General features: G+C 43.7%; 1 protein-coding gene across 1 annotated transcript; it reads right to left on the bottom strand.

Moving 5' to 3' along the window:
• Positions 1 to 3709: 3709 nt before the first annotated feature.
• peli2 (pellino E3 ubiquitin protein ligase family member 2) lies at positions 3710 to 13203 on the bottom strand. The gene is made up of 6 exons (XM_037241615.1): positions 12872 to 13203; positions 9189 to 9318; positions 7436 to 7537; positions 6869 to 7066; positions 6369 to 6557; positions 3710 to 6236 (listed from the first exon to the last, which is right to left on the bottom strand). Exons 1-6 carry the CDS (start codon positions 12946 to 12948, stop codon positions 5658 to 5660), a joined length of 1275 nt encoding a protein of 424 aa, XP_037097510.1. The 5' UTR covers positions 12949 to 13203; the 3' UTR covers positions 3710 to 5657.
• Between the last annotated feature and the right edge of the window lie 270 nt (positions 13204 to 13473).

Below are 13473 nucleotides of genomic sequence, written 5' to 3'. Positions count from 1 at the left end.
TAAGTTATTAATACACATTAGTTGACTGTAATAGCTATGGAATTCATTATAGTTTCAGATTAAATGAGATTATGTGTACACATGTTCCATACATAATCCATTTTGGGATGCCGGTTGACCTTTCAGCTGAGAATTTTGCGGCAGATGTGCTAACCACGACTATCGTGACCTGAGAGGAGTATATGAATAAAATCTATGAAAAAAAATCAGCCTGCCTGATTGTGCCATCGCGCCTAAGGGAAAACAACCAATCAGAGACAGCGGGCCTGATTGACGTGGGAGGTGTCAATCATTTCTCATCTCGGCCTCACGCTGACATGTTACCCCAGACAAGCGCCTGAGTTAAAATGGCTTCACACAACCATGAAGATACATGTGTAGTATTTTGATCTCTGTAACAAAGAAACACCTCCATGTTGGCCACTGATGTCTACTGTACAACACACAAAATAACACACAGACACACACGCATACACAGGCAAGTGGCTTAAAGGGCGGCGGAGAAAGGATGAGTGAAATTCAATCTATCAGATTTAGCATTTTCCTCAGTTACCTCATATCTGTTTTAATCTTACCATAAGCATCCTTGAAATGAGGTGTAATCCACTTAAGCCCTTTTTTGAATGTGCTTCACAGCCACATTGCAGCCATTCATAACCCCACAAACATTCATACCCCTGCAAGACACATAGAACATAGAATTTCATATATACGTATATTGGCTCATATGTTATTTAAAGGGGACCTAAAATATTATGGTGGTCCACGCACCTCATACACACAGTTTAGCGCGAGTTAAAATATTTTTGGGTGCTCACCTTTCCCTCCCCTTCACCCTGGGTTTTGGGTTTAGGCTGTGCCTCCGGTCGTCATGGCAACAAAAGTCAACCTCATCATTGACCCAGTGTTAGACATGGATTTCCGGCATATACACCATTTGCTATGCTCAAATTCACCTAATGATGAATTTTCTCTAAGATCTTTGCACTAAAACACATTTATCTGACTTTGGATGACACAAGGTGGCGTCAAAGCTTATAGGAAAGTAGTAATTGGTGTCAAAGATGTAGTAGACCCCAATGCAATGTCTAATGGGAATGGAATGTGACACATTTGTGGCAATTACCAGAATAGAGAATCGTGAAATAGGCAAATATGCATAACATACCTAAACAAATTGTGAATCGTATTTTGCTGCATGCCCTAATGAAGTGTCACAAGGTCTTGAATGAGTCCACGTGTCTTCAGAGAGATTACTTCTCCTCTGTGATCTATTTCTCATTACAACAAGCAGGGGACTCAAACACATCTAATAACAGGGCGGACTGCTGTTCCTTTGTAACATGCGGCTACCTAAATGATCCCGAGTCAGATAGATGACGAGGATCAAGCCAGCCGTAATCGGCATCTCGCACAATGGAACATAATGGTCCAAAGAGGGACAACATAGAGCGCTCATGCTCTCATGGCCCCAAGCAGCACACCTACTAGAGAGCAATTAAAATGAGAGGATTCAATTTGGTCAAGCAACAGGAATCTCAGATAAATCGGATATCTCGTTTCCCAGCAGAGGACAGTCCCTCACGCCGAGCATGGTGTTTGATATATTATTTGGAAGAACCAGCTGGTTATTGACAGGGTGTGTAAAACAACCCCCTTCCCCAATTATGATTAGCACAATAATTTCAGTGGGAGACAAACAGGAGGGAGGAAAACCATGCGGGAGCAATACATTTACTTTTGAACTGATCAAGATTTAATTAGCACCAACTCCATAATTAAAGCAAAATGTTTGGATGAAGGCCATATGAGTAATTGTACAATAAACATAATTCCAACTTTTTATTTATTAATTTATTGTCATACCTTCACCATGCATTAAATCAGAAAGGCGAGAGTGATTGATTGCTACAAAGTGTGGGGATAAAACGGTTCAAATATTTTTTTAAATTATATTATTGTCTGTTCTTACAGTATTTATGAGTAAAATATTTATGAGTGACATTTTTCTTATGAAAAACATTGCAAAATCGATTGTTGCTCAGTATTGGATTGATTGCATTTCAATAAATTTCAATAGGCTCACTATCACTTGAGATACGAGTATGCTCACAGAATAAATAATAAACTCCATTTTAAGGTACCGCTGCCAGTGTAGTTGGGAAGGTATTCTTTTACGTACCGCTAGTGGGCGCCCGTACAACACAGACAATCACAATGAGGCTCACCAGTCACAATTTGTTTACAGTGAAACGCGTTATTGTGCGTAACTTCATGTGAGGCTTCATTTTAACATGTTGGAATATTTTTTTTTTTAGAAATGCATAGCGTGTTTGTCTGCAAAAGGACTTTTGTTCATTTTAGAAAGGAGAAATAACAGCAAATGCAATAGCACTAACAACATAATTTATTTTAAGTCTGGTTGACTTCCCCTCTGATACTTTGCTGCAGCAGGATGAGTGCAAAAGGTTGACAGCCAGAAACCTGAGCACCCTTTGTGAATTACTGTAATAGCAGTGCTGCAAATTAAGAGCAGTATAAAGTCGCGCAGCATAAGACAGGTTAATTGGGATCATGAAGGTGATGCTGCTCGTGCTATATCATCCAAAGCAGCGTCACTAAAGCACGTGAACCTTGCTTTTATCATCAAGAAAGAAGTGTTGCATCAATCCAGTTTATTTGCATAACAGTGGCCCGCTTAAGGGAGCTACCGTCGGAGAGATAGAAATTAGCATGCTGTCACCTTCTGTCATAAAAAAAAAAAAAAACCTTGGAGGGGGAAAAAAACGTATAAACGCAGGAGCGTTAATTAGGAAGCCAGGATTCCCACTGACATAGGGTGTATTTCATTTCAAGTTCTCACGTTCCCTTATTATGGAGAACAGATGAAATCACGTGACTGACGGGCCTATGTCAGCATTGAACCATATCCATCTCTAAACTCTATTTGAACCCCATTACCGCAATGTAATTTGGTACAAGAGGGTTCCCAGCTTCACGCACAATAAAAAAAAGAACAAAAAAAGAAAAAAAACTCCAAGCACTGCAAAACAAAGACAACCACAGAATACTAGACCAAACCAAACTTTGGGCCCCTCAAGACTCAAGCCAGCACTTCTCACAACTGTGAGGCAGACATAACCCTAAGGATGAATAACATTTAGTAAAATAGAGATAAAATAAAGCAATATGCTTGATAAAACAGCCATAAACAACTACACTCCATGCTAATTGAGCCGACTCAGCTTTCTTAAATTAAATACTGCTCCGTTTGTAATCAAAACACCCAAAATGTATTTCTCAGCTGTGATATAGCGACAGCACCTTGCAGCGATGCCCATGTTCTTCATTGTTGAGAAAACAGTGCCCCCTTGTGGCCCAAACCGGGTACACCAAGTAATGCAGCTCATCCAATTATTCTCTACGGTAAATTTTAAGATGCGCTTGATACAAGATAAAAAGAGCTGATACGACACGGAATGTGACTAAAACAGCCTTCAAGAAAATGCTGCCTCTTATCTCCCAAAATGCATTTTGGCAATGAAGATCCCAAGGAAATACACAAGAGGAAAATGATGAAACATGTATGCAAGTGTGCGCAACCATGTGGTACACAAATACTCCGTTTTTAAAATTCTTTAAACAAAAATTCCCATCCAGTGTGAAATTTGAGCTGTCAGGAATAAAAGAAAATAAAGACATTGCAGCATTTTACTTTTAAAATAGATTTTATTTTTCTTTGCATTGGGAGAAGTACTATATCAGTGCGTCCTATGGCTTGTGTACACACTTCCTGTAGAAGATCAAATCGTGAACAAGCCCTTGAGGGCCCCACCCATGTTTACCAAGGAGGAATGTTTGAGGCAGCTGTTTGAGAAGACGCTCATCTTCAAGCAAAGTGCATTGAGGAATGCTACTGCCCGGTGGTACGTGGCGTAGTTGTTGACCCAGCAACGCCTTTAATGTCAAATGTGACAACATGGCATCTTCTCGAAACTCAGCTGCTTCAACTTTTTAAGAAAGTTTTTTGTAGGGAGAGGAGTACATTTTGGGTGAATTCAAGGTGGCTTTGCCCCTCAGTCATCCATAGTTCTGGAAGACAACTTGAATGCAGCTACTGGAAGCAAGTCACAGTTATTGTTTGCGAAGGAGGCAGAATCGACGCCCGTTGCCAATATTCTCCACATATGGACACAGTCTGTTAAGCTAACATCACAAAAAGAATACACAGATTTGTCCCCGATTTTTTAGTTTCACTTCATCCGCTAGTTTGTTTTTGAGTCATCCGCGCACACAAAAGAACAAATTTGGCATCATGTGAGATAATATCATTATTCCCATGGAGACGGTGCATGCGACTGGAATCCAAAGCTGTCAACATTGCGCCGCCGCAGCAGCGGTCCGGGTTTAGGGATTGTTTACAGAACCACTTTTGCTTCTTGCGTGTGGAGAGAAAATAGCTCCGCCTTATATTTGGTATAATCTCTGCACGCTGCTGAGGCGATGCCCAGGTTTCTTGGCGCTCCAGTCGCTGGAGTGAAGCCAGCGCAGGACGAAGCCAAACGACAGTGCAGACGGTGTACAGTACACGTGTGGGACTGAGAAACGCTTATCAGCGATGCGTATGCTCGCTATAGTCTCTCAGGTCTTTATCTTTATAGTCTATCAAGAGGCTGTAATCCGGTACAATCATTGTCAAGTCCTGCAAGGTTCTCGTAGAGCGTTTGGCTGGTGGGCGGAAAGATCAGAAGGGGGGATTTTGGGGTGAAATGATGCAGGGCCTTCCTGTACAATAAAGCCCAAGAGCACCCACGGCGTCCAGCACGCACGCACGCACGCACGCACGCACACAAAACATTCTCACATAGATTATTTATGCAGGAAAATATATTAACATTTGCTTTAGAAAACAGTGCGAGGGCCTCAGTGTAGTAAAATAGTTCTTCTGTCGGATAGAAATGCGGCGATGGATCGATGTGGGCAGTCATTTCCTTACACCAGTATGCAAAGCCAGCTCCCCGCTTGCCTTCAACTAAACATTCTTCTCTCTTCTGTGAAATATATTCCCACGGCTACGTGGGATTAGAGGCACTGAATTCTGACTGTGTATATGACGCATCTGAAAGCCACCACCTCCGCAGGGTTAGGAGATGCCGCGAAGGGGGTTAAGGTCCAAATGAAAAGCACATGAGGTGCGCCAAACCCCTCCAGGTTCTCCAAGCCAACAGTCCAGCTGTCTGGCTCTTGGAAACCTCTCTCTTCCTGCTTCGGGCTTGCCCGCACATGTTCATTGTTATCAAGTGTACAAAGAGTAAAAATAACAAATTCTTTCTACCTAAAGCATAAAACCCACTAGCTACTGTAAATCATGTGTAGCCCACCAGTGCTGGAGCCTATCTTCTTTAAAGCAGTTGCTTGGCAGGATAGCTGAAACAGTATTTGGTTCGGGAAAGGAAGGGAAGGGCCGGGCTGGGCATCTGCCCTTCACAGAGCATCCAGAGAGACCTTTAGAATCCAAACTATCACCACCTGAGCTTCCCACAGAGGGTCTAACGTGAGGAAAAGGAAACAAAATAATCTCAACAGTTTCACAGCATGTTGTCACTCTTGTCCAAGAGCAGAACGCCCCCCCCCCCACCCTCCTTCACCCTTTCAGCTCAATCCACGGGGCCCTGGAAAATGAGCTTGGAGCAGCCCTGAGCGAGGTTGAGCTGGGTGGCACAGAAGGGGCACGCGGCATGGAAGGCATGGGTGCCATGGGGCAGGGGGATTTCCGACCAGTACTTAACAGATTTCTCCGAGCACACGTGTCCGCACGGCACAAAGGCGTGAGTGGGGGCGCCCGTGTCCACGTAGAAGGCGGGCTCGCAGCCCAGCCAGAGCGGAACGTAGGGGCCCACCATCCGGCACATGGGGCACTCTCGCTGGGTGTTGGGCTCCTGCTCCGAGCGATGGCCCCAGTTGTGGTAACCGTGCACGTGGCCGCACGCCAAGTACACCCAAGGCTGCTTGTCCTCCAGACAGGAGAGGGCGCGGCTGCGTTGCATGCTGGGGAAGGCCAGCGTGTTCAGGCCCACGGGGCACTGGGGCCGGGCCGCGTTGATCTCCTGCCGAAGGGCCTCCAGATGTTTCTGGGTGGGAGTGTGAAAGAGACCCTCAGCGGTGCGCCACAGCAAGGTCGCGCCGCACAAGTCCACCAGCGAGCCATCGAGGAGTACGTTGCTTTCGCTTTCCACCTGAAGATGAAAAAAGCTATTGGTATCATATTTATGTATTACAGCACATATATTGCAGGGAAAACAGTATATTGGTGAGCTTTGCTTGAATGCCAGTCACCAAGACTGCATGCGTGTTTAGCAGGCACTGACCAGTTTGCCTGGAGTTTGTGCCGAGCGCGTCTCTCTCAGGGTGTATACATCCCCGCACACAGAAATCTCCCGCCATACGCCGGGCTTGGATTCCTCCGTAAATCCACCTTTGGGGTGCATCACCAGCACCCCGTTGGTTGTTAGACCATCCATGTGACCATCTGGGTTCTTCCACTTTGCAGCTTTTTCCTGGGACAAACCGAGGCATGGATGATGATGTTTGCTGACAGATTGGCCTTTATTAAAACTTTATATTTTATTTAATGCTTTTAATACTTATGTGATACTAAAGCTTTGTTTTTTTTAAAGGAATTTTAAGAAACAGAACAATTTTTACATTATGTCAAAATAGTGTACTAACAAGGCATAAAATCAGTGTTGTCAAGTGACTTTTCATCAAATGTCCCGCTAAATCCTCAAGAGAACACACCGACTGCTAAGCATTAACTATAAGAGCAGATGCAGTACTATTCAAAAGATATGCAGTAAGTAGTAATTACCCCCAGGAAGATATTCTTGGACGAGTCAAAGCCGGCTGCGTAGATACGAGCGGTGTAGGGAGGGTTGCGCTCACATACGACCCGGCAGGCGAAACGTGAGATGGTGCTCTGTGTGATGGGAGTCTCCTCGCCCTCGTGGCCCCCTGCTATAGTGTCTGTCACCACAAAGTCAATGGGACTCTCAGTGGAACGGCCGATCTATTTGCGGGTGCGAGGGGGGGAGATGTTGTTCAGACATGGAACAAATCACTAAGCTAATGCAATATCTTTTTTTTTTTTTTTTAGCAGAAGTAGAAGTGCTCTGAACTTTTCAACCCAAGACACATTAATGCGGCTGTGTGGTGAGCAAAAAAAGCCATGCAACTGTGCAAACATTTAAACTCACTTGTGGTAGAAGCTGATAAGAATTGTTTTAAATGAAATATTTTGTCAAAACACAAATAGAGTGAATGAAGAGTGTAAAAAACATAAAACAGTTTTCAAACATTTGGTCACTATAAACTGAATACGCACGATTAGCAAAAGAGGCTCATACTATACAAATGTTCCAGACAAACAGCATTTTACCTGAAACATGTCGGTGTCTTTATCATAGCTATACTCCACCACCACTGTCTGGTTGCGGGACAGCGTGTACGAGATGCTGTGCTGGCCTTTGGAGTTGACAGCCTAAAATAGAAGTCAATTGTTTAATGTAATAATTAAAAAAAAAGCAAGTGTGTATGTGCATTAAATGCTAACACAGAGACATACTAAAACCAAGGAGGTGTGTTCAATGTAAAGTCAGGAAATAACCATGCATGCTGTACTAGAAGTGTGCAAAGAAGAACAATGGCCTTTTGCAAAGAAGAACAATGGCCTTTTTGCAACCATTGTATTGTCTCAGCAGTATCATTACAGACTTTAGGAACGAGGAGCACTAATGTGTCTTCACATCTAGGTCTGTTCATGAAATCTCAACGTCTGTGGTAGAAATACAGTTCAAGATAACGCTCCCATGGCAGTGACCAGAAATTGTCCTGAGTTAGCTCCGACTCGCCGACTCACCGGACTGGCTCAATGCGAGTTAGAGCCGCTCAACTCCCACAGACGCTTTACCACATGCCTCTCTAATCTGCAAATTCCGCTCCCCCAAAACAAACCCACCCCCGCCACCTCCTCCCTTTGTCACGTGCGAGAGAAAAGGAGGGAGAAAGTGGGTCAACGGCGCCGCCGCGTTCGGGTTTGGGACAACTGTCACCGCACGTGGGTTTTCCTCACAAACAAATGGTGCGCCACCTGCTCAACTGCAACAATTCAAACACTACTGTCAACCTTGAATAAAATAATTCCATCCACCATTACTGATTGTCTTCCGTGACTGCATGTGCAGCTTTTTAAGAGAGGTTCGGCGGGATTTTGAACAACTTTTCAGCACACATTGCTCATGTGGAAGAAGAAGCTATGGAAACAATGTCTGGCTGTTCCAGGGGTAAACACGCCAAGGGGGTGAATTTTTTCTTGAGGTCATGGGACAGTGAGGACAGGACAGAGTTGCTAGGTTGGCACCACCAGAGTTGCTTTATATACTGTATCAGTGTGACTGTCACTAGGGGGGATGCAGTGGCAAAGTTAAAAAAGGAAAGACTACTTCTCTGACCGTTTTTCTGCTCCCCTCAAATTAAGTTTAGCACGCTTCTCTTTTGCTTCAGACTATTTTTGACCCATGTGTCCACAGCTGGGAGTCGAGGGTCAGTCAACTGTGACAACTTCATCCACTGTTTGCCCTCCTGATCCTGGTCTTGGTGGTTAACGCCATGTGTGGCAGGGAGGCAAAAGACACAGAATCTAACAGACATTGTTCCTTTTGTTGCAAAAGCAGTTTGTGCAAGATTAACCCTTGTAACACCAAATCTCAGTGGGTGTTTAAAAAGATTAACTCCACAAAAATACTTTTTCTTTGCATTGAGCAAGAGCTGCAGTAAAACAGACAGGCATCAAGAGTCGGGTTCCACACGGTGAGAGTAACATGAGCCAATGGGCCTATGGCCAGGACGCGAAACTGTGAGGGGATTGGCCCTTGGGGGATGCAAAGGTAAGCAACTCCTCTGGCGTTTTAATCAGTATTGCTCACAGACCAAACACAGGGATGCAAGACGTGTTCTACTGGACCAGGCGGTTTGTGGCAGCCTCTTCGGTGAAGGACAAGTCAACACACGTGAGGTCTTAACAAAATGAGCGTTATTCTACTGAAAATTTCACCAAATGTCAGGCAGACACATTTGTCTAAATAAAAAAAAAAAAAAATGTTATTGCGCTCTTCTACTCATCAAACGCGTACCTTGCTGTCTTGGGGTGTGTTGAGGATGTGCACAGCACTCGGCCGAACACCGTTGGCTTTGGTCCTCTTGTATAGCGCAAATCTGCTTTTCCGTCTACCGCGATCGCCATTGGGGAGGGAGCCATTGTACCTGTCATAGAAAAGCGGGCGGGGTAAAGGGAAGGACAGTAAATACACAAACATTGAAACAATAAAGACCTGCATACTTCTGCATAATTCTCATATAACAAGTGTGTTTCAGAAGGAGCTTTGGAAATGTAGCACATTCCATTAGCACACTGAGCATTAGCTTGGATGCTGTCGCTTATTACATAATGCACTCTGTGATTTGAGTCGGTGTGCACAGTGCAAAGTGCAGCTGTGTTTGGCTCTGTGTCCCGCCCGCATAGGAGCAGCTTTTGGGATGCACGTCAGCTTTGCTGGGTGAGATATCTAGACATTCCCGTGCCCTTGTCTGTACCCGTCCTGTGCCTACCAACCCCCATCCACTATTTACCAGCTGGTTCCTTCGATTGGGACAATACATATTTGACTACAGGGTACGGGACATACATATAAATACATTACATGCTACACATCTCAACAACTTCAAATAGATAATGAACTTAGATGAGAATTAATAATGGCTGGTTAGGTTGGGCAACAAAGTCCAAGTCAGCCAAGAGCACAAAGCTGGCCTGTTGAACAAGGCACCCACTGAGGTCGCGTGGCACTGGATGATACAATAGACGACTCTCCAAAGAATTTATTATTTAACGCATTGCAAGGCTCACGGCGGTTTCACGTCACAGTTTGTGACTCAAATTTCATTTTATGCCTCATTAACAATGAATAGCAAAACAGAGAATTGCAGATTTCATTTTTGTTTCTCCATCGAACAGAGCATTTTGACCATGACTAGGAAGTGCTAGGGTTAATTATTTTAACTGAGAACAACAATGACACCAAGATCTTTTCTCACTTTATCCGATTGTTTTCTTTTTTTCACCTCTGCCAGACAGACAAAGGATTTACCTTCCAATACTTAGCGGTGGGGATTAGAAATGACATTGCAATGTTGCCCATCACCCATCCAGACTTGCACTAGGCAAGTAGTCGAAACTCCTAAGGGTACATTTAACATGACAACAAATTGTTTTCAATCACTTATAGCGGAAATCAAGTCGAACATTTTCTTTGCAATAATATTGTAGCGATGGTGAAGCCACGCATTGAACAAATGTGTATTCTCCCTGATTAAACTGATGTCACATGGGCTAAGCTTGCAAACGTCACGGCTCGCGTTTTCTGTGTTTGGTCACAGGGCAAAATGGCAGCCCCATGTGATTAACATTTTTGTTCTGCTTAATTCATATTGCATAATGTAATATCAGAATACAGTGTTTAGGCTAGTAAAGGCCTACAGAACATATTGCAAATATTTTTTTACTTGACATTTATTTTAATGAAATGGCAATTCAGGATTAATTGCAAAGTATTGCTATAACATTAAGGGCTAAAATGAAATGTGTGGTAGATAAATAAATTCCCTGGCTGGCATAACATTGCTTTATAGGAGCCACATCCAGCCTCGGGGCAAAATAAGTGAAATAAACAACAATCAACTAACTCAAGCTACTGTGACCTCAAGAACCCTTTGACTGCTTTGACTGCTACGGTATAACCTTGTACAAGAGATGCACCATTGAGTCTGAATATTCTCCGAAAGTAGTTGACATTCTCAACAATTACGTGTTAGCGCGTGCCAGAGATGTCCCCAAGTTGATTTGTACATTTCCTTGACTGAGTAGCTCTTAATGGGAGAAACGTACTAAGTTCAATCAATGGGCCCAGTCTCTATGCCACAATGGACAGAGGAAGCTGAGTCAAAGCAAAAGCTAAGCCCTGATCAAGCCATCCTTTCATTTCCAGGATGCCCACGCAACCCCCCCACACCCCGCCGCACGCCCTCGCCGACCAGCACCGGTTGAGTCCTCCGTGCAGTCAAGTGACGAGGCCAAGCAAACCTAGTCACGGATGGCACTCATGGCGACAAACCACCGCGGGAATCGCTGTTCTTTGTTCCAAGTTGTCAGCTCGCTTGTCTGCCCCCAGTTTTGCTATCAATGAGACGGAAGGAGGTGTCACATGAGGTGATTATACACCCTTCAAATGTGTGTCTTTGTGTCTCCGTAAAGATGAAACAGTGTCGACTCCAAACACGCCACGTTCCTCCAGGGACAGTACTTTTTGTCTCGCACAAGAAGCAGTCTGACGGGGCTGTGTAGGAGGAAGGGCGAGGGACAAAGCCACCCTGTCACAACTTCATATCAGTCCATTTAAATATAAATGTTGTACAAGCCCAAAGCACAAAGAATATGACACGTTGGTGGTCAGACAAATCTGTGATGATGCAACCTCTTTTTGTGCTGCGTGGCCCTTGGCAACTTACAAAAATAACTTGCTTGCTTATTTCATGTAACCCTTGACAAATACAGAAAAGAGGTAGGCAGGTGTAAAAAAAGTTCTCAGATAAATAAAAGGACGGAGTTTGTACTCATGTTACACTTGGGTCCCAACAGACAGTTATATAACTTTTTTGTGACATAGTATTGATTAACCCCACCAGGGTTTGATGTTGAGGTGGATGTCCGAATTCAGGGCACAATAATCTCTTAAATGATGCAAAGTTTTCTTTTGATCGCGTCTAACTGAGAACAATAGAACACACTGTTGATTCAGTTGTTCAAAAATCTATCAGTCATGTGAAAGTGACACCACCCGCTTAGAAAATCCGATACTACATACTGATACTACTTTACCAGCCTCATATCCTTTCTGTGGAGAAGGAGCTATGTCAACCGTGTGGTGATAGTTTCAATTCAATGTAAACACGGATGAAAACACTTTATAAACCGCTTGCAAAGCACGCGCTGCAAACTGGATTATGAACTCTCTTCAGTTGTCCAATCAGCTTTTCTAACTTCCGAGAAGCAGTGCATTTATTTTGACTCATTTTATTTTGAGTTAGCACACAGTGTGGCATTTGTATATTTACTTATAGACCAGACGCTAGATTGGATGGCTCATTTTTCTTCATCTCTGATCTATGTACGTACTCCTTTTAAATACTGCCCCTAGTGGTCAGACAGAGACATCACAAGACTGAAAGGCCGAGCAAGTTGAAGAGAAGTGGGTTAAAATGGGGAAGTAAGAGGATTGGGGGAGGGAGGTATCTCCACTTCCGAATTCCTGAAAGCCCATGAATCCAACTTCTAGGTGGGAAGTGTGGCATTCCATCTACAGGGGGTAACCAAAGTTATGCAGGCCGAATAAATCGTGCTATTAACGGCCCGAACACATGTAGTCAGTTTGTTATTCAATCACAAAACACCAGAAACCCACAAAACATAATGAAACGTCATTTCGGAAGACAACCTTAAACGTGCACACCTGAAATATACACGGGTCACGTTGAATAGAAACGTGACTCTACGGTGCTCTGGAGTGTCAAAAGCAATACTGCCATAAAAATGGAGTGTTTTATTTCCTAAAAATTTGAATTTTAGTTAAGTCGTCGAGCTACTCTCGTTAGCAGCGCCATGACTACTCTTGTGAAACTTCCTCTGTGTAAAGAGGTCGCGGTGTCTATCGAGTAATAAAACAATTGTATTTTATTTCATTTGATTTAAAGCAGAACTTACCCCAAAACGACCAGCTCGCCGTATTTAACTGGGTCTTTGGATGGGGCGCAGTGCTCCTCTTGGCTGGACGAAAACATGAGGCTTGTAGCTTCGCTGTGTGGCGTTCACTCACTGTGTACACGAAAGAAACAACAGCGCAAATAGGCTCTACCTTCGAAAAGCCCGAACACACACTTAGATCATATCATAAATCCAACGGTGGGTGTTTAAATGCCAGCGAACATCCGCTTTTCTTTAAATGAACGCAAGCCTCTAACTTCTTTTTGGTGACATGGCAAAGCGTAACTTAGTTGGCTGTTGAACGCGCTCTGAAGCGGATACAAAAACAGCTAGGAGCTGGGCCGGAATGTACCATTCGCTTGTTCTTCACTTTGCACGGGGGGTTGGAGATCTTATCGATTCTTTTTCTAATCGGTTGTTTGGACTAAAATGTGTAACAAATTGCTTTTGATATTTTTAAATAATTGTGATATTAAGAAATGAAGACGAATCAAACAATTTATAGGGAATTTGTCATTATATATTAAGCACGTAGCTATTCCAAACACCCTCACATGATACGTGGATCACAGTTTGTTATGTAAACAAAGAGTACAATCTGG

This window comes from Syngnathus acus, chromosome 22 (assembly GCF_901709675.1).
Source record: "Syngnathus acus chromosome 22, fSynAcu1.2, whole genome shotgun sequence".
Classification (NCBI taxonomy): domain Eukaryota; kingdom Metazoa; phylum Chordata; class Actinopteri; order Syngnathiformes; family Syngnathidae; genus Syngnathus; species Syngnathus acus.
The sequence above is the reverse complement of the archived record's forward strand: the minus strand, read 5'-3'. Positions and strand labels throughout refer to the sequence as shown.